General features: G+C 42.7%; 1 protein-coding gene across 4 annotated transcripts in view; it reads left to right on the top strand.

The window, feature by feature from the left end:
* The window catches only part of LOC132401712 (calcium-activated chloride channel regulator 1-like), a 49,179-nt gene that overhangs the window by 6,037 nt on the left and 21,053 nt on the right, over positions 1-22,089 (top strand). For all 4 annotated transcript variants that reach the window (XM_059983823.1, XM_059983822.1, XM_059983825.1 and 1 more), the window contains exons 3-10: positions 5,864-6,014; positions 8,256-8,364; positions 10,308-10,473; positions 17,455-17,676; positions 18,012-18,236; positions 18,314-18,491; positions 19,792-19,898; positions 20,570-20,791. In XM_059983823.1, coding sequence (XP_059839806.1) covers positions 5,864-6,014; positions 8,256-8,364; positions 10,308-10,473; positions 17,455-17,676; positions 18,012-18,236; positions 18,314-18,491; positions 19,792-19,898; positions 20,570-20,791 — 1,380 coding nt within the window. The remainder of the gene's footprint in view (positions 1-5,863; positions 6,015-8,255; positions 8,365-10,307; positions 10,474-17,454; positions 17,677-18,011; positions 18,237-18,313; positions 18,492-19,791; positions 19,899-20,569; positions 20,792-22,089) is intronic.

The raw sequence follows: 22,089 nt of genomic DNA, 5'->3' as shown, positions 1-22,089 counted from the left end.
CACTGCCCCTTCTTTAGTTGGTACCTCTATGTATTACTGCAAAAAACACATCTACACACATCTTACGAACTCCAAGCCATCCAGCCCTTTTACAGAATGGGCTTCCTCGTCTATATGTGGAAAATTAAAATCTCTCACAATCACAACCCTGTGCTTTCTACAAATATCTGCTAGTTCCTTACAAATTTGCTCCTCCAATTCTCACTCCCCATTAGGTCTATAATACACCCCTATAAGTGTTACCACACCTTTCCCATTCCTCACTTCCACCCAAATAGTCTCTCTAGATGAGCCCTCTAATCTATCCTGCCAAAGCACCACTGTAATATTTTCTCTGACAAGCAATGCAGCACCTCCCCCTCTTGCCTCTTCGATGTTATCACTCCTGAAGCAACGAAATCCAGGAATATTTAGTTGCCAATCACACCCCTCCTGCAACCATGTTCCACTAATAGCCACAACATCATGTTTGTAGGTATCAGTCCATGCTGTAAGCTCATCCACCTTTGTTACAATGCTCCTAGCATTAAAATAAATGCATTTAAGAAATTCTCCGCCGCTTACTCTTTGTTTATCTCTGATGGTGCAAAGAACTTTACTATGGTCTTTTTCTTCCTTCTCCCCTATATCTTCGGTCTGAGTGCTCCCCTTCCCTATCACCTGCCTATCCTCCCTCACACACTGTCTACAAGCTTTCTCTATTTGTGAAATAACCTCCTCTGTCCTAGTCTCTTCAATTTGATTCCCACCCAACAACCATACTAGGTTCTAAGTCTCCCCGGTAGCCTTAGCAAATCTGCCCTCCAGGATATTGGTCCACCTAGGATTCAAGTGCAACCTGTCCTTTTTGTACATGTCACATCTGCCCCAAAAGAGGTCCCAGTGATCCAGAAAATTGAATCCTTGCCTCTTGCTCCAATCCCTCAGCCATGCATTTATCCTCCACCTCATTCCATTCCTACTCTCACTGTTGCGTAGCACAGGTAGTAATCCTGAGATTACTACCTTTGCAATCCTTCTTCTCAACTTCGTTCCTAACTTCCTGAATAATCCTTTCAGGACCTCTTCCCTTTTCCTACTTATGTCATTGGTACTTATATATACCACGAACTCTGGCTCCTCACCCTCCCACTTCAGGATATCTTGGACATGATCAGAAACATCCCAGACCCTGGCACCAGGGAGGCAAACTACCATCTGGGTCTCCTGACTGCATCCACAGAATCACCTATCTGACCCCCTAACTATTGAGTCCCCTATTACTACTGCCTTCCTCTTCCTTTCCCTACCCTTTTGATCTACAGGGCTTGACTCTGTGCCAGAGGCACAGCCACTGTTGATTCCCCCAGGTAGGCTGTCCCCCTCAAAAGTACTCAAACAGGAGTACTTATTGTCAAGGGGTACATCCACTGGGGTACTCTTCCCCTTCCCCCTCCTAACTGTGACCCACCTGTCTGCCTCCCATAGTCCCAGTGTGACTATCTGCCTGTAACTCCTCTCTATCAACTCCTCACTCTCCCTGACCAGATGAAGGTCATCGAGCTGCAGCTCCAGTTCCCTAACACGGTCCCTTAGGAGCTGCAGCTCGGCGCACCTGGCACAGATATGGATGTCCGGGAGGCTAGGAGTCTCCAGGACCTCCCACATCCGACACCGAGAACAACAAACTGCCCTCACACTCATAATTCCCCCTTTCCTCAATTAACAGGAAAATTTGTAAACTAAACCTATCTTGCCTCGCCCGTTTCCGCCTAAGCCTGTTGAGCCAAAGCCCTTAAGCCTTCACTCTGCTCCCAACTCACTCCGCTGCCCGCAAAATGATGCTGCCCACTGTATAAGGCTGTTTTCCTTTTAAATCTTCCCTGCTTCACTGCCCGATGTCACATGCCTGTGCAGTCCCATCTCTCCGAACCCCAATGAGAAGAGAAAATCGAGATGGCTCCTGCAGCACTCCCAGACTTCCTTCTCCAATTATTTGGAAAGGAAGTTCAACTCGCTTTTCCTAATAGTTTTGTAGCATTTCTAAGTGATAAGTAGCTTAGAGAATAAATTGTTTCTGCTAAGTCTGACATATTTTTCCTGTCAGATCTAATTGGAAAAACTAAAATTATTAAAGTAGCTACAAGGAATCTCAAACATCCAAAGAGACTATTACTGCTTCCTTGGATAATTCAAACATTACAGCAGCAATATTGGAAATAGTTAATTCATGCAATTTCCTTCACTGGCCACTCTTAAAATAGAATTGCAAGATGATGATCTGATTATATATCTTGATCATTTGAAATAACTGGACATTGATATGGAATTTCAATTCAGAGACCTGCTGGAGATGCATATTCCAGATTGGGTAGTGAATCCATTTGGGGTGAATGTGAATGATGTTGACATCACATTACAAGAATGTCTTATTAAGCTGCAGAGTGATATAACAGCTCAAGCAAAATTGAAACGCAAAACTTCTGGATAACTCGTGATATTCAAAATAAGTTTCCACAGCTCTGGGAGAAAGCAAAGTTGTTTTTAATTGGATTTAGTTAAACACTTCTACTACAATCGAAGCTTGTAACAGTCTTGATGTTGTGAAAAGAGGTGATTTTTGATTATCTTTAACCTAGTTGCAACCAGTTATTCAAACGTTCACAAGCTTGCATCAGTCACAAGGATCTCACTATATATGCAAAGTAACAATACAAAGTGCTTCTTCATCACTAGTTGAAAGCATATTATCTACATTAAAAGTAAAGTATCCTATTCAGAGTTTTGAAAGAATTGTTTTATTTGTCATGTACACCTGTAACATTGTATTTAACATTTAATAATACCTATAACCTCTTAAAAGATAAATATTGACTGTACATTACAATAATTACTATAGTTGACCAAAAGAAACTTTAACAACTAACTGATACTATGGAGGATGGGGGCCACAGAGGAAAATGAAAGTCACAAGTGGGCCACAAGAAGGAAAAGGTTGAGACCATGGTTTTAAAGCACTAATATGAGACCCTACATTACCTTTGACTTCCTGAAAGCTTACAGAGCTATGATCACTGCCCACAATTGCTGCTGATACATCAATCATTTATCTATTCTTATTCCCTAAAATAAGATCAAGTACTGACACATTTTGCTTCAGAAAACTTCCTTGCATTTTATGAACTTCTCCTCATGTAATCCCTTTGCACCAAGACAATCAGAACCAATACTGAGAAAGTTAAAATCTATTACTACAGCAACCCTATTTCTTTTCCACCCCTCTGCAACCTGCCTACATATCTGTTTTTCTAACTCCCACTGACAATTGGGAGGGTTCTCGTTTCTCGTTTAACACGGACAGAGTGAGTGTTTTTTTCTTATTCCTAATTTATACCCATACAGCGTCATTCACCTATCCCTACCTGCAGAATTTTCTGCCTGGGAAATACCATTATGCTCACTAAAATTCGCAGTGAACAGCCACTCCACCATTGCAACTTCTATAATGCTTCAAATATCTATACCCAGGAGTGTTGAGTTTTCAGACCTGCCTATCACTCAACCACATTTCTGTAATTGCAATAACATCATGATCTCATGTCCCATTCAAAATCTTGGAATGTTAAGTAAGAGTTAGTCCTTTAATAGAACACGACAAAAGGATCAGGAGAATTTTGGCATCTGGCAACTAGGAGAAGGACTTTGAAAGATTCAAAATTGGTTAAGTAACACACACAGAATGCTGGAGAACTCAGTAGGCCAGGCAGCATCTATAGAAAAAGTAAACAGTGAATGTTTCGGGAAAAGTAACGGTATATCCATTACGCAAATGTAATCATTCATTTCAAGAGGTCTGGAATACAAGAGCAAGAATGTGATGCTGAGGCTTTATAAGGCACTGGTGAGGCCTCACCTTGAGTACTGTGAACAGTTTTGGGGCTCCTTATCTCAAAAAGGATGTGCTGGCATTGGAGAGGGTCCAGAGGAGATTCACGAGAATGATTCCAGGAATGAAAGGGTTATCATACAAGGGATGTTTGATAGCTTTGGGTCTGTACTCACTGGAATTTAGAAGGATGAGGGGGGAAACCTTTTGAAACCTTTTGAATGTTGAAATGCCTAGACAGAGTAGATGTGGAAAGGATGTTTCCCATGGCTGGGGAGTCTAGGACAAGAGGGTACAGCCTCAGGATAGAGAGACGTCCATTCAAAACAGAGATGTAGAGAAATTTCTTTAGCCAGAGGGTGGTGAATTTGTGGAATTTGTTGCAACGTGCAGCTGTGGAGGCCAGGTGTACTGAAGGCAGAGATTGATAGGTACTTGATTGTATGGCATCAAAGGTTATGGGAGAAGGCTGGGAAATGTGGTTGAAGAGGAGAAGGAAAAAGAATCAGCCATGATTGAATGGCACAGCAGACTCAATGGGCCAAATGGCCTAATTCAGAGCCTATGTCTTATGGGCTTGGGGTCTAAATGAGAATGAAATAATTGTAGCATCTGGTCTGATGCAGAACAAAAAAAGCAATAAGATAAAGAACACAATAAATATAAATATATAATAAGACAGCTTACAGACACAGTTTGAATGTATGTACATAAAGCGATGATAGGCACAGGCTATATGTTACAAGGGGACGTTGGGAGCAGACCCAAGTGCAGGACACAGACACAGAGGTAGTATAAACAGAACCGGGTTTATTGATAGTTACTAGGAAGGCCAGGGAGCAAGGACAAAATGTCAATGTGGACATAAACATTGGATAACAAACCAGTAAAACCTGGACTAGGACTTGGCCAAGGAACCTGGATTTGACTTGGTCAAGTAACCTGCACTCAGACTCGACTTAGACTAGGAACCTGGACTCTGACTCAACTTGGACTAGGAACCTGGACCTCAGCTTAGACTCAGAACTTGGACCTCAGCTTGGACTCAGAACTTGGACCTCAGCTTGGACTCAGAACTCGGACCATGAGTTTGGACTTGGACTGGACTTGGAGCATGAAAAGACAGAATACCCAACTTGGAGTAGCGGCAAACAGCTGGACCTATTCAGCTGGCAGGATTTGGACAATGAGGAGACAGAATACCCAACTCAGAGTAGCGTCAAATGGCCAGACCTACTCAGCTGGAAAGGACTTGGACAATGAGGGGACAAAACCACACAATGACAGTCCATACGTATGTTTGCTTGGAGTGGCAGCAAACGGCTAACAAGTCTCAGCTGGCCACGAAAACAACAGAGTTCGTACCTTACTCAGAGCAGCAGCAAAACAGCCGGCACCTCAGCTGGACACAAAAATGACTGAATTCACTAAGCAGCCACAGGCACCAAAGCAACTAGTGTCCACAAATCTTGGTGATCCCAGGATGAGCAAAGCCACAGTGGCTACAGTGAGATGACTGGTTTCTGATGACATGCTTCTGGTGACGGTTCAGCAATCACCGCAGTAACTCGGAGCCTTTTATGTTGCCAGCACAAAATGAAGATCAGGTACCTTAATCAAGGCACCCGACGGGACACGGGGAAAAGGAAATAACTGGAATGAGGAATCCACAGACCAGACCATGACACTACCTAGCTTGGGAAAGCATGGATAATTAAGCTCTAAGCCCTCAAATGCAGTGAAGGAGAAGAAATGTGTCTGTCAGTATATTGGAACCTGTTAAGGATCCAGAAATATTAAGAGGTGTAGTTGGATGAGGGTGGTGAAGAAGAGCAAATCAGAGATGAAGGGCAAGAGGAGAAAATAAGCTATTCTGAAACTTTAGGCACTCTGGTACTGAGGTCTTGAACTTAGCATACGTACAGTTTTGATGTTGCCATTCATTTCTTTTCATGTGCAGGGATTATTATGTGGAAACATGCAATTTCCTTTTCATAGGCGAATGTGATCATTGCTGAGCCATACCTTAAATATGGAGATGCCCCGTACACCCTGCAGTATGGTGGATGTGGTGAGAAGGGGCGGTACATTCACTTCACCCCGAACTTCATGATAAATGATGAAATGACCTCAGTTTATGGTCCAAAAGGTAAAATAATTTAAATAAGCCTGCATGATTAGCATGTATTTTGAAAAATGAATTACCCAAGGGACATAAGAACAGGTGCCTGAAGTATCTTCCATCAATCAATGATATGATTGCTGAAGCCCATTGACAATCCAAACTGAAAGTCAGGCTTGATTGTCACACCAAGCTCTACGAGGCCTAGAAATGGACATTATATTTCTGAATAACAAAGATATTCAGCACAGCACATGATTTTTTTAAGTTTTTATAGAATCATACAGCACAGCAATAGGTTGTTTGGCTTAACATGACAAATTAGTCTAAGCATTTAGCCTGTGTCTCTCTTAACCTTTCCAATCCATGAATCTGTTCAAATGTCTTTTAAACTGTGTAATTTTACTTGCCCCACAACCTCCTTTGGCTGCTTGTTCCATATACCCACCAGACCTTGAGGACCTGCCCTTCTGGTCCTCAATAAATCAAACTTATGCCCTCAAGTTTTAGACTTCTTTACATGTGGAAAAAGACTTTGATTATGTACTCTGTCCATGCTTTCATGTGGGTTATATCTCAGCCCTTCACCTCCTTCTCTGATCTCTGCCAGGGTCTCTGTAATTTTTTTCTTGCCTCCCACAATGAAACATTACACACCTGGTCAGGCACTAAGAATTTTCCACCTGTAGAGACTTGCCAATACCTCTTTCACTATGACAATATGATTGAGTTCTGAAGAAAGGTCTCGATCTGAAATGTCAACTGTTTATTTATTTCCATAGATACTGCCTGGCCTGCTGAGTTCTGCCAGCATTTTGTGTGTGTGTTATTCTGTATTTCCGGCATCTGCAGAATCTCTTGTGTTTAAGCTTTTAGTAAAATGTTGTTGGAGTAACTATGGGCCATGAGCCAATGAGTAATATATGAATATTTTCATTTATTAACTTTAATTACTTTAAATCCTTCACACTTCACACTTGCAACCTGATATTGGTAGCAACACATGCAAAATCATGGAGAAATTCAGCAGGCCAGGCAGCATCAATGGAAAGAGTAAGCAGTTGACGTTTTATGTCGAGGCCCTTCATCAGGACTGGAAAGGGAGAGGAGAAGTCAGAGTTAGAAGGTGGGAGGAGGGGAGGAAGAAGTACAAGTTGGTAGGTAATAGCTGAAACCAGGAGTGGGGGAGGGGGGGGGGCAAAGTAAAATGCTGGGAAGTTGATTGGTGAAAGAGATAAAAGGCTGGACAAGTGAGAATCTGATAGGACAAATCCCAGTAAGGATATGTGGCTGCGTTAGCAGGTCTGGGTGAGCATATGGTCAGAGTCAGAGAGGCAAAGAGATCATAGAGGGGGTGCAGTGAGAGACAGTATCACTGAGGTCTCATTGAAGGGCAGATTTAAACTTCTTTGGGGCAGGCTTCATAGTAGTAGTAGTAGTAGTATTACAAACACGAGAAAGTCAGCAGATGCAACACACATGAAATGCTGGAGGAAATCAGCAGGCCAGGGAGCATCTGTGGAATAAAGTAAGAAGTTGATGTTTCGGGCCGAGATCCTTCTTCAGGACTGGAGAAAAAAGATGAGCAGTCAAAATAAGAAGGTGGGGGTAGGGGAGGAATATATATATTTTGATTCCCCATCAGTCAAGTTTATTGTATCTGTGTTAGTATAGTAACAGGTACAGTGAAAAACCTTCTTGCAGCAGCATCACAGAACATGGCTGCTGACAACCTGGAGTGGATGCTTGCTGGCTAAATGAATAGCCAAAGTTGTTGCTGTCACTAGTTATGGAAAGTTCTCAGTTAAAACTATATTTCACTGCAGAATTACATGGGAATGAGAGGATTTTCAATTGATTTAAGCATCCATTTGAAAATGTCACCAGCACAGGATTCCGAGTGCTTAAGGGAAATTTGCTAGCAAGAATGGTGAAAGTGCCCATCAAAAGATATTTCAAATTTAGATTATCGAACAATCCAAGCTTGAAATATCCATACTTTGTTGGGCAAATTGTGGAAGCTTGATCAGTTCCTGCTGAAGCTCTCTTATCTTATGAATACAACTCACATTTGATGAATCAACTTTTGGGCAAAATAACTGCCTATTTATTTTCATGATGCAAGAGAAAGAACTTTTTATCCTATCAAAAGCATCCTGCCTTTACAAGTAAGTTATGTCAACATTGAAATTGGCAGAACATTCCTGTTTCTAATTCACAGAATTTCAAAGCACTAACTAAATTATTTTTTTAAATTTTTTTTTATAGGGAGAGTATTTGTTCATGAATGGGCCCGTTTCCGCTGGGGTGTGTTTAATGAACATAATGACTTGATACCATTTTACAGCTCCAACAATGGAACCTCTGAAGCAACAAGGTATGACAAATCTAGCTTGTATTTGGTCATGGGGATATCCCTTCTCAAGATTATGATACATCAAAAGGAAAAAACTTACAATTCTCAAGCAACTTTCTGTAGAAATGCAAGTTTTTATGTACAGACATGCAAGCAAAGAAGCATGGGATACTTGGGAAACTTGGCTGCATGGAATCAGAATTGGCTAGCCCACAGAAGGCAGAGGGTGGTAAGTGATGGAATGCATTCTGCCTGGAGGTCAGTGACCACTGATGTTCTGCAGTGATCTGTTCTGGAATCCCTGCTCTATGTGATTTTTATAAATGGCTTAGACAAGGAAGTGGAAAGGTGGGTCAGTAAGTCTGCAGATGACATGAAGGTTGGTGATGTTGTGGATAATGCAAAAGCGTGTTGTAGATTACAAAACAGTTTTGACAGGATAGAGACGTAGGCTGAGAATTACCAGATGGAGTTCTATACCGAAAGGTACAGAGAGAGGCTTTCGAAAGTCGAACTTGATGGTACAGTACAAAGTTTGTAGGAGTATTTTTAGCAGTGCAGCAGAACAGAGGGATCTTCAGGTCCAAATCCATAGATCCCTCAAAGATGGTGCTCAAATTGATAGGTGGTTGAGAAGGTGTATGGTATGTTGACCTTTGTTAGTAAGGGGCCCGAGTTCAAGAACTATGAGGTAATATTGCAGCTCTATAAAGCTTTAGTTAGACTACACTTGGAGCATTGTGTTCAATCTTGATCACGTCATTAGAGGAAGGATGTGGAAGCTTTAGAGAGGATGAAGTGGAGATTTACAAGGATACTGCATGGATTAGAGTGCATGTCTTATGAGGAAAGGAGGATGGGAGGTGACTTGATAGAGGTGTATAAGAAGATAAGAGGCATTGATAGAGTGGACAGCCAGAACATTTTTCTTCAGTGTGAAAGTGATTATTATAAGTGGACATAACATGATTGGAGAAAAGTACAGGGGGTATGTCAGAGGTAGGTTTTTTACACAGAGTTAGCAGTGCATAGTATATGCTGCCAAGGGTGGCTGGTGGTAGAGGCAGATACATAAGAGACTCTTGAATAGGTACATGGAGCTTAGAAAAATAGAGGACAATGGGTAACCCTGGGTAATTTCTAAAGTAAAAACATGTTCGGCACAGCATTGTGGGCTGAAGGGTCTGTATTGCACTGTAAGTTTTCTATGTTTCTATTCAAGAGTCTCTTAGATAGACACATAGATGATAGAAAAATGGAAGGCTAAGTAGGGGAGAAGGATTAGATTAATCTTAGAAAAGGTGAAAAGGTTGGCATAACATTGTGGCCCAACGGGCCTGGCTTACTATTCCAAGTTTTAACCTTCCCAATTTTAGTATGTCCCAAGCTGCTTTACAACCCATAATATACATTTTTGCATACACTGTTGTAACATAAGGATATAGCAGCCAACGTTGCACAAATCTTCTCTCACAAGTAGCAATTTGATAATGATGTTTTGATCTGTTTTAAGTTATGTTGCATAAAGCACGCAAGGTCATCAGGTCATAAAAGAGAATGCCCCTGCTTTCCTTCTCAGCTATGCCATGGGTCTCTTATCCCAGTAAAGAGACTGAAAAGACAGTCATGTCCTCAGTTTAGTGTATGTGCAGACTGCTAATGTGCATTTGTTGAAAAGATAAAGACATTAAGTTGAATGGTTTGATTGTGGTTTTCAGAATATCATGGACAGGAATGAAGAGTAGCATCAACTGCAAACAATAGGACAAATTTCATCTCAGCTAATAAAAGGGGTCAAATATTTGGAGGGTTTAAATGTAGGCTGAGAGTTCCAATGGAAGAATAGGCTGGAAATGAGGAGACCTATAAACTGGCTATCTCTTATATTTTCTGAAGAAATTGTCAAATCTACAGAAATATGTAAACACATGCACTTTTATGCTTATTATTATTATGACTTTCAGATGTTCACTCAGCATAAAAGGAACAATTGCTGAGTGCAAAGGCAGTTCCTGTTCAACATGTACCATTGATCAAAGTACAAGATTACCAAATAAGGAATGTAGATATTTCCCAGAGAAAAATCAGCCATCATCATCTTCAATAATGTACCTACAGGGATTACCAAATGTAAGTAGAGCTACCAGCAGCTGTTTTCTCAACTAATTGGCCAGGTTGTTATTCTCATTTATCATGACTGAAGAAATTGGTGGTGCTTGTAAACATACCTAATTTCCAGGGATTTACTGCTGAATTCAAAAAGCCAAATCTGTCAATATTCACTTCATTCTGGAAACCGAATGGAGTCCAACGTTGGGGTCCTGTCTTGGTGGGATCTCACAACATTACACTGAGGTACTATCTCTCAGTTCTTACATCAGGTATAGCCTGGAGTGTGATCTAAAATCCCATGGATTAGCGTGGGGTTTCTTGAGAGAAATCAGTGGCATTAACTACAAAAGTCTGTCAAATGTATTCAGGAAAGCCTCCTTAGTCTGTACATAGAAATCCCAGCTAGAGAGAGTGTGATACTAGATGTCCTATTAAGGAAAGAGACAGGGCAATGTGACAGAAGTTTGTGTCTGGGAGCATTTAGCATTTAATGATTATAATGCTATTCGTTTCAAGGTAATTATGGAAATAGATAGAGTCTGGTCCATGGGTTGAGGTTCTAAATTGGAGAAAGGCCAATTTTGATGGTATCAGAAAGAACCTGGCAAGTGTGGACTAGGTACTGGTTTTCTGGCAAAACTGTACTTGGTAAGTAGGAGGCCTTCAAAAATGAAATTCTGAGAGTACAGAGTTTGTTTGTTCCTTTCAGAATGAAAGGTAACGATAACATGTTTAGAGAACCTTGGTTTTTGAGAGATATTGAGACTCTGGAAAAGAAAAAGGAGGTGCATAGCAGGTATAGACAAGTAGAAACAAGTGAGAGACTTGAAGACTATAAGAAATGCAAGAGAACACTTAAGAAGGAAATCAAGAATGCTAAAAGTAGGCATGAGGTTGTTCTAGCAGATAAGGTGCAGGAGAATCCGAAGGTCTTTATAGATACAGTTATAGCAAAAGGACAGCAGGGGAAAAATTTGGTCCTCTGGAAGATCAGAATGATAATCTATGCATTGAGCAGAAAGATTTGAGGGAGACCTTAAATGGATTTTTCCCATCTGCATTTACTCGGATGATGGATATGGAGCCTACAGAAATAAGGCAAAGCAGTTTAGGAGCTCATGGACCCATACAGATTTCAAAGAAGATAGTGTTAGCTCTCTTGAGGAAAATTAGGGTGGATAAATCCTGAAGGCCTAACAAGGTGTTCTCTTGAACCCTATGAGAGAGTAGTGTAGAAATTGCTGAGGCCCTAGCAGAGATACTTAAAATATTGTGGCAGGCATTTGGTCAATAATGACAGACAAGGAAGGTCATTAAGCTCAACAACTGCTTTATTGTGATAAACACCAAACCAGACTGCGTGCCAGAACTCATACAGACAGGGAGGTAACCATCACACGCACTGGTTACAGTCAGGGTGACTCACAAATACACAAGTCAATCACTGTATAACCCAAGCTAAGATGTAACAATAAATAAACTTGAACCTCCCACCATAATCCCATGAAAGCATTTCAACACAAGAACAATAAATAGCGCTGGTCATTAGAAATGTGGAGAGTGGGCTGCTGACTATGCCCCTCCCCCTGGAGCATCATCACACTACCCCCTACCGAATCCTGGTGGTGATTGAAGCTGCTACCTGGGGTGCTGGTGAGGGGTGGGGGGGGGGGGTAATTCTGGAGCAGCCCACCCTCCTCCATTGGAGGGACTGTTTGGTGCGGCACTTCCTTCGAGTTCGCTGGGTCACTGGTGGCCAGGGACTGATATGGTGCCGGCCAATCCCAGTGCAGCACGACTGCCTTCTGCCGCTCAGGCAACCACATCCAACATACAACGTCAAAGATGCTGTTGAGCACCACTGCCAGTCCAATCTAGTGGCGTCCCAGCTTGGTGAATAGTCCCTTCTTCTGGGAGGGGTGGTAGACCCATACCTGGTCCATCACAGTAAAGCCTTGTCCCTGGCTACAGGCATCATCAGCCGGTTCTTGGCTGCTGGGGGGCCGAGCCACATTGTGAACAGTCCGCAGATGCCTCCTGAGATGCTGCAGGTACTCCAACTTCACCTCTCCAGGAATTACTGGCTCAGGAGGGGGGGAGAAACACCAGATCCACCGGCTTGCGCAGCTCCTGCCCGAACAGCCGGTGTTCTCCTGAAATTATGCCCAGTATACGCACAATACTTGGGGTAGGTGGAGTCCTAATTGGGCTGGTGTTGGCTGCGAGCGTGGCAAGTTTCATAGCCAGAGAGTCGCTAAAGCGCCCCTGTTGCAGGCGTCTGTGTCAGCAAGGAAGGCACATGCTGAATCGAGGTATACCAACACCAGGGCCTGGATAAGCGTAGCTCAGAGCTGGACGAGGACGACAGCACAGGGGTTAGCTCAGGCGAAGGGCCTCCCGTTTTTGGTGACCTGGTGCAGGGAACTGGCGATGGTAGTGAAGTCCTGAAAAAATGACGTAAGTATGATGCCAGCCCCAGGAAGCTGTGAACTGGGAGACATCGCGGGGGATGGGCCATTCTCTGACCACTGCCACCTTCTCAAGATCCATCACCACTCCTTCCGCAGTCACTAAGTACCACAGGAACTTTGTCTGGCAGTGCAGCAGGCAGCATTTTGCAGGGTTGAAGAGCAGATTCATCTGGCGGATGGTGACAAAGACCTCTTCCAGGAGCCACAAGGCATCATTGAAAACGGCGGTGTACACAAGGGGGTTGTCCAAGTAGATGATGCAGCGACTCTGTGGAATGTGAGCCAGCACCCTCTCCATCAGTCTCTCTCGGTGGCCGGGACGTTACACAGGCCAAATGGCATTACCGGGAAGTGCCACAGCCCTTGACCAATGGTGAAGGCAGACTTGGGCCGGGCCTCTGGGAACAGTTCAACCTGCCAGTAGCCACTGTGCATATCGAGAGAGCTGAACCAGGTCAAAGCCATGAAGTAATCCAGTGAATCATCAGTTCGGGGCAGTGGTTAGAAGTCTATCTGGGCCATGGCATTGAGACACAGAACAGTCACAATCTGTCTTTCTTCCTGACCAACACTGCTGGAGCTGCCCACAGGCTATTGGAGGGCTCGATGATGCCAGCCGCTGCCATCTCTTCAGTGCACTGCCTGACGTTTGGTGAAGGCCAGGCGATGGGACCACAGGCGGATGGACTGGGCATGCCTGGTGTCGGAGCAGCCCCATGCGCCTGCAGCCCTCATTGCTGGCAGTGAAGGTGTCATGGTGCTGGTCCAGGAGGTCCTTCAGCCACCACCAGTCCTGATCCGAGCCATCGCTGCTCCACTGCCATAGCTCTCACAGTGCCTGCACGGTCTCACCGGAGGACAGCTTAGATGTCACGCCACGTCGATGTGGTTGCTGATGACAGGGGCACGGTGGGCTGCGCCGGGATGACGAGTGGTAGTTGTCGCAAAACCCACCTGGTTCCGCTTCCTGCAGCTGCCCTACTGGACAGCCAAGGCTTCAGCACTGAGGTAGAGAATTGCCCCCGGTACATCCACACGGGCTTCCAGTGGGACAGCAGGTCCAGCCCAATGATGCAGGACTCGCGGATGTTGGCTAGCTACACCACATGCTCCCCACTGTGATGCACAGCCACCCCTTCCCTCTCTCTGCACAGTCGCATGTGACCGTAGCCAGCTGGACTGCCATCGTTGTCCTCCCAGGCTGGTCTGTGTTGGGGTGGATGTCTGGACGGATCATGGTGACAGTTGATCCCATGTCCACCAACGTACGGCACCTATTGCCCTCCACCATGCAGTCCGCATATAATTTCTTCATCCAAATGCTCCCCCTCCATGGAAGAGGCAACAGAGGGATTCTTCTGGAGGTCTTGTGAATTGCTGGAACATCTCCAGAGGACTAAAGTTGCTTCTACTCTCTCCACCTTAGCCAGTGCCTCATCCAGCGATGATGGTGATGTCAGGCAAACGTGCTAACGAAGGCACTCAGGCATCAGCACCTTTACAAAGGTGTGGAGGGCAAGCTCTTCCTGGGCCATAGGAGGGAACTAGGGAAGCCAAGCCAAGCACAGTGGTGGATCTGTTGCAAATGTCGCCAGGCTGCACAGTTCTTCTTTCATTGCTTTTTCCAACGGCCTCGGCTTGAAACACGACTACGGAGTCTCTGCAGTCACACTGCTCAGCCAGTATAAGCTCGAGTAGGGCCCATAGGGCAACCCCCTCCGGTGCCAGGGTAAGGTGCAACACCATCTCGGTGGGGCTCCACCCATTGTGCTATGCCATGTTTGACTTACGCCAGGTAAGGCTCCAAGCTGGTACTGTTGTGTCTGGAGAGCTTCAGGGAGGACCTTATGTCACTAATTGTTGAGGCTCATTGGTCTTCCTCTTGGTCTAGCGGCATCTGACATCCTGCCACGGCCGCAGCATCTTGGGTTCCCCAGTGCGGGTGAAGTACTGCCCCGTGTCCTCCAGTTCGGGAAGGGCTTGTTCTCAGGGCTCCCTGGAAAGGCATGATGCTCCATTTGCAGGTCCACGAAGCAGGTCCTGCCTTCATGACCCCAGCGCAGGGGAAGAACACTGCTGGATCCCTTGACTTATTCCCTGGGTCTTAAGGTACTCTGTCTATCATCGTTGTTGTTCAATGTTGTCGTCAATTTCACATCCCACTCCTGACATCATTGTGGCGAACATTTGGTCAACAATCACAGACGAGGAAGCCTGTTAAACTCAACAACCATTTTATTGTGATGTACGCAAAAACAGGTTAGGTACCATGAACCAGACAGAGAACACCTCAGACTAATCCGGACAGGAAAATGACCATCACACACCCTGGTTACAGTCATGGTGACCCCCAATTACACAGCAGATAACTGTGTAACACAAGCTACAATGTACCAATAAGTGAATGTGAACTTCCCACCATAATCCCACAAAAGCATTTTAACAGAAGAACAAGAAAAAGTGGTGGTCATTAGAAATGCGGGGGCGGGCTATCAACCATGGCCAGCCCCTAAGAGTGTCACAATATTCTTAACTATGGGTGAGGTGTTGAAGGATTTGAGTGTGGCTAAGGTTGAAATATTGTTTAAGAAAGCATCTAAGAAGAAGCCATGAAGAAAAAGGCTAGTGAGCATGACATTATGAATGGAAACATTATTGGAAGGTATTCTAAGGGACCAGATATATAAGTATTTGAATAGACAAGGACTGATTAGTGATAGTCATCATGGCTTTGGGCAAGGTAGGTCATGTCTAACTAATCTTATAGAGTTTTGCTCATAGACTTGAGGACCTAAATTATATGGAAAGTTTGAAATAGCTTAGGTGTAGAAGATTGAGGGGAGATTTGATAGAGGTACTCAAAATTAGGAGGTGTGTAGTTTGAGTAAATGCAACAGGCTCTTTCCACTGAGGTTCGGTTGGACTACAACTAGAGATCATAAGTTAAGGGTGAAAGGTGAAATGTTTAAGGGGAAAATGAGAGGGAACTTCTTGACTCCAAGGGTGGTGAGGTTGTGGAATGAGTTGCCAGTGCATGTGCAAGCAGAGTCAATTTCAACATTTAAAAGATATTTGGAGAGTTACATGGATGGGAGGGGTGTGGAGGGTATGGTCCGGGTACCGATTGATGGGACTAGGCAGATTAATGGTTCAGCAAGACTCAATATGCCGGAAGACCTGTTGCTGAGCTGTAACGATCTATGACTCTAAGGCCTGATTAGAGAGAGAGATTGGTCATGCTAGATGCCAATTTCTTGAGGACAACCTAATATACATGTGTATGTTTATGAGGGGCATAGACAAGGTGGACAGTAGCAGGCTTTTCCCCACACCTTGGGGATACAGTTTTAGGGTGGGAGAAATGTTTAAAAGGGATATGAGGGACAACCTTTTCATGGAAAGGGTGTTGAGTACGTGGAACAAGCTACCAGAGGAAGTAGTAGAGGGAGGTGCAATAGTATCATATAAGAAACATTTGGATAAGTATGGGGAAGGCAGGGCTAACAGGGATATGAGCCAGATGCAGATAATTGTCAATAGCTTTGTGGGCACTATGGTCACCATGGACTCCTTGGGCTGAATGGGCTTTTTTGCTCTATGACTTTTCTGTGCTCAAATTTCCAACTCATCCTTACCCTGCTCTGTCCTTTGAGAAACTTCCTCATTGTCCACAATTCCACCAATTTTTATATCTTCTTCAAATTTGCTAATCAGCTCACCTACAGTATATCTTTAACTAGATCATATCATAAATAACACAGATCCCAGCACTGATTCATGTAGAACACCGCTAGTCACTGACTTGTAGTCACACATTGGAAATAATAAGGACATTGCTCACTTCCTCTGTTTCCATGCATAAAATCCTTCTATTGTAATTGAGTTGTCCCACCTTTCCTAGTTACCCTCTTGGCTCCTAAATTACATCTGTTTAGTCTGACTTGTTTGAGGTATTTCATGATCACTTTCAGCACTCCGAATTCCTCGTATTAGTTCTTTCTTGTTTCCGTAGCCAACACAAGCTGGCCAAGTTAACACAATTTTATTTCTCAGTTCTGAGAATGGCTACAACACCATAGTTTCATATACTAATCCAGGTTCTAAATTCATCTAACCTACTTGTTATTCTCCTTGCACTAAAATAAACATCCTTAGACTGCCTCCCCTGCCCTGTTATTAAATATCTGCCTGTAATTGCTATTAATCCCACTTCAATGAACCTCAACCTTCATCTCATTTATTCCAGCTGCCAATTTATTGCTTTCATTCCCATGTTCCTTTCAGTCCAGTTTAAAACCTTCTTAGTAGTATTATCAAACCCCTCCCCCACCCCACCCCACAAGGATATTGAAGCCCTCAGATTTGTCTACACAATACTCTCCACCTGCCTAGAAGGTCTTAACATTAAATTCTCCAAGATATTACTGTATTGTAGTTTTTCAATTAGCTCGATCTTATTAGTAGTTTTAAGCCAAAATGTCTTGTTCAATATTTTCACCTCTTTAACCCTATAGCTTTAAATTTCCAGGTAGATAAATTCTGTGATGCTGAGACACACAATGCTGAAGCACCCAACATGCAGAACGAAATGTGTAATTACGAGAGCATCTGGGACGTGATGAACAAGTCAGAAGACTTCAGAAACATTTCATCACCCCACACTGGTTCAGTCAAACCAAATTTCATACTTTTACAGGCCAAGTACCGAGTCGTTTGCTTAGTCCTTGATGTCTCAGGAAGCATGGGTTCGGTAAGGTCATTTATAATAGTCTATTACTATTTTGGGCTGAATTCCCTACCCTTGTGTGAGTTTCAGCAAGAACATGTCAAAGGTTGGCTGTTTTAATGACTCATCAAACTCCTCTCCACCACCGACAAGCTATGGATGTGGAGTGAGGTGATGGGTTTTCAGCTTGCACTAGTGTCTGTGGATTGAGCAACAATGAAGGAAAAATTAGACCCCATTGAGCAATGCAGGTTGCTTGGAAAAACCTAAATTTGCATTATTTTTGAAATTCCTTAAAATATGGAGTTTAAGATAAACAGGCTTTGCTGGACATGGAATTTTCTTTTTCTGATATACAGGCGAATCGCATTGTCAGGCTCCGACAAGCAGCTGAGATATTCCTACTGCAGATTGCTGAAACAGGATCACAAGTTGGAATTGTCACTTTTAACCATGATGCAAGCATTAAAACACAGTTAAAAAGGATTGATAATGATACCGTAAGGGAGCATCTTGTACAGCTGTTACCAACGTCAGCTGGTGGGGGAACGAGAATCTGTGCTGGGGTTAGGGCTGGATTTCAGGTAAGCCTAGAATGTTGGGCCTTTTCTACTAACTTCAAGTGTTGCATTTTTTCCATGTTGGCTTCTGATTGTTGCAGGTACTTCATGGTGATGACAATGCTACAAAAGGTGATGAAATTATTTTACTGACAGATGGAATAGATAATCAAATAAGCACCTGCTTCCCAGAAGCGGAAGGAAGTGGAGCTGTAATCCACACCATTGCACTAGGACCATCTGCAGCTGAAGAATTAGAGCAGCTTTCAACCATGACAGGTAACTCGTGCTGAAAAATCTGCAATTACGTACCTGGAAACCAGGAATGCAAACATTTCACATGCTTATTTTAGGGGATTCCCCTTACTATTTGTTTTGATGCTATTAAAAGGTTTATGTTAAATAGCCAGCATAAAGTAAACAATTAACAAAGGAACTTCAAGTGAAAACATTAAAGTTGGAGTCCATACAAAGTGTGGAACTGGTGGGACTTACTTTTTCCTGATTTTATTCCTGATCCTAACCCAGTTCAGCAATGGTAAGAAGGAAGTTGGCAACCTTCTATGATTCATTTGTGCATAAGTCAAATCACACAGATTTTTGTAAAGGTACAATGAAAGGATTACTCAGCTCACACAAATTAGTGGAATTATATAACAAAGCATATAAAGCACAGAAATGAATATTATAATTCACAAGTTAATGTACCATATATTTGCCCCAGCTGCTTAACTGACCACCTTTACCAGCTACTCAAATCCTTCTGATTGTTGTCCCGTATCTTAGCATGCGTTGCATTTCATGAGGTGGCTATTGGTAGTGAAACCACATTAGCTGTGCACCCATAAGTGCTCTCAACTGAATAGCTTCATTGCATTTCCAGTTCAGACTCCATAATTTCATATATCTCCATGCAACAAAGCAGGAGGCCATTTTGGCCCATCAAATCAATGTTGGTTCATAGAGCAATCCCATTTATGCACAGATTTCACTGTAGATCCAAGAGTTCCCAACCTGGGTCTCATGGACCCCTCAGTTAACTGTAAGGCACCATGGCATAAAAAATGTTGTAAACTTCTGCTATAAGTGATTCTCCCCACATTGTATTCAATTCTTCCCAAAATCAGCCATTCACCTAAATACGAAGAGCAATTTATAATGTCTAATTAATCTACTGATCTGCATAATAAGGAGGAAACCACAGTATATGGAGGATCTCATGTAGTCACAAGGAGAACATGCAGGCTCCACACAGAGAGCACTATAAGACTGGAATAAACTGAGGTAATTGAAGATAATGTGTTAGAATATATATCGCCTCATATTCCACTGAAAGGTACTTCAGTCTTAAAGGGCTGACTCAGGTATTCATTTGTCATTTTTGACCCAATGTTTCTTACTTCTTCGTATTTAATTTGTACTAAAATTCTGAAAGCCAGGACTGAAGTGTTAAACTGTTTCAGTCCTAATTTAACGGATCTGGTTACAATTCACGATGCTTACTTGTTAATTTGTTAATTAGCATAGATCATTGTTATTACCCAAGTTGATCATAAAATTTGTCATTGTAATTTTGCAGGGGGCTTACAGTTTGCAGCAACTGATAACCTGGATACAAGTGGATTAATTGATTCTTTCACTGGATTGACATCAGGAAATGGTGACAGCAGCCAACAGGCCATCCAGGTTGGATTATCTATTAGTAAAGTCCTAGCTAGATTCCAATCTTGTAGAAATTAATGCAACAGGCCAAATCACCTCACCACTCCTGTTTCCAGGTCCTCATGTTTTAGACTTGGTCACTTCTGGAGTAACTGACCTCCATCTCAGCTGCTCCTAGAGTCCTTGGCCTGCCCCTTAACTGCCCATGAGGCTTGCCATCTTCACTTCCAGTCCCACACCCAGACTCATGCCCTACAGAAAAACTCATGAACCCAGGCCAATCATATGCCTGAATTGAACCAAAGATCTGTGTTACATCTGGGAATGTGCCGTAAGGTTAAATTACTTAATGTGATAATGGCATGATTTCAAGGTTTAAAATAATACTAAATTGCTTATGAAGATCAAAATGCTGCAGATGTTGAAAATCATACTTTAAACTCTTAGCAGGGCCCGAAACTTTAACTTGATTTCTTACTCCACAAATGCTGGCTGACCTATTAACTGTTACCAGTATTTTCCTATTTTATTATTAAATGTGGGTTTTTTTTGCTATTTTATCTATCTTTTCTGCAATCACAGTTTTTGAAGTTCATCACATAATTTAGATGGGAACATTTCAGAGAATAACAATGCAATTACTCTCATCCTTTAAAAATTGCTTTTTGGTAAAATATGATATTGTTTGCATGCAGCTTGAAAATTTAGGAAGAAGCATCGGCAATGACACTTGGTTAAATGGCACTGTTGTTATCGATGAGACTATTGGTAATGACACATCTTTTATCATCACCTGGGAGACACAGACTCCTTATATTCTTCTGCATGATCCCAGTGGAAAGAGTTACAATAACAGTGACTTTAACATAGATGAGATTGTCCGCACAGCTCGACTTAAGATTTATGGAACAGCACAGGTATGTTCTAAAGTGCTTGCTAGAGTTAAACAGAAATGTTAACAAATTTCACTTTTTTCTTGAGGTTGAATAACTTGCAGGGTATTTCCAGTATTTTTGCTTTTGCTTCAGTCATCTGCTTTCCGTTCTACTGTCTAAAAGCCAAACTCTTTTTCTTCTGGTTATATTATCTAAGTACAGCTTTCCTCTTGAAGTCCATTCTCCATATAGTTGTGTCACTATTCTATGCAACAGTGTTTATCTTAATGAACAGTGAGAACACCTTATGCCTCCCAACTTCCATAAACCTTTCCATGACCTACAAGGGATGCCGCTCTAACTCCTAAATAGCTTGATGTCAAGCAAGATGAAGTAGCCTTCTAAACTGATTACCTTAAAACTTCTAAGGCAGCCTTTCATGATCTATAGTTCCATTATGACTGAGGAATCCTATACAGAATGCATGGGCAATGCCTCAATGGGCAGGAGAGATAGCTTGAGATGTTGCACAGTATTATCCTTTAAGGTGTTTACACTTGAGTCACCTGTGATTCCACTGTAACAGCTGAAGGTGTTCAATTCCCTCTCAAATTCTCCACTTTGCACAATTGCACTCGAGGGACTCCTTGAGCCAGTAAGGAATTTTATTTTTTTTCAGTCATCTCTTCGCTGTTACTGAGTACAGAGCAGGGAGCTTGTTTTGTTGGTTTGGTATTGGGTATTTGACAATGTTTAACAATCAATTCAGAGCTTCAGTGGTAGTATTGTTGCCCTGTGAGATGATACCAATTTTAACTATTCTCTAGAATGTTTAATATTTTGTAGAGACAGCATTTGCAGAGAGAGCACTTTTTTAACTTCTGGGGTTTTTTTTAACTTGTAAGCGCTTCTCTAGTGCTTAGAAATCAAAAGACACCACTGAAACAGGACCATTTGCCTAATCTGTCCATGACAACCAAGATGTCCACCTAAGTTAGACCCATTTGCTTGCATTTAGTACATACCCTTCGAAAGCTTTCCTAATTATGTACCTGTACAAATGTATTTTAAATGTTGTTATTGTGACTACCTCAACCACTTTCTCTAGCAGCTAGTTCCATAAACACACCACACTCTATGTGAAAATGTTGCCTCTCAGATTTGTTATAAATTTTTCCCCTCTCATCTTAAACCTATGCCTTCAGGTTATTCATTCCCTAAACCTGGGCAAAAGTACTGTGTGCATTTACCCCATCTTTGCCTCCCATGATTTTACTCACTTCTATAAGATCACATCTCATTCTCCTAGGCTCTAAAAAATAAATACCTAGCCAGCCCAA

The sequence above is a fragment of the Hypanus sabinus genome, chromosome 11 (assembly GCF_030144855.1).
Source record: "Hypanus sabinus isolate sHypSab1 chromosome 11, sHypSab1.hap1, whole genome shotgun sequence".
NCBI lineage: Eukaryota > Metazoa > Chordata > Chondrichthyes > Myliobatiformes > Dasyatidae > Hypanus > Hypanus sabinus.
The sequence above is the reverse complement of the archived record's forward strand: the minus strand, read 5'-3'. Positions and strand labels throughout refer to the sequence as shown.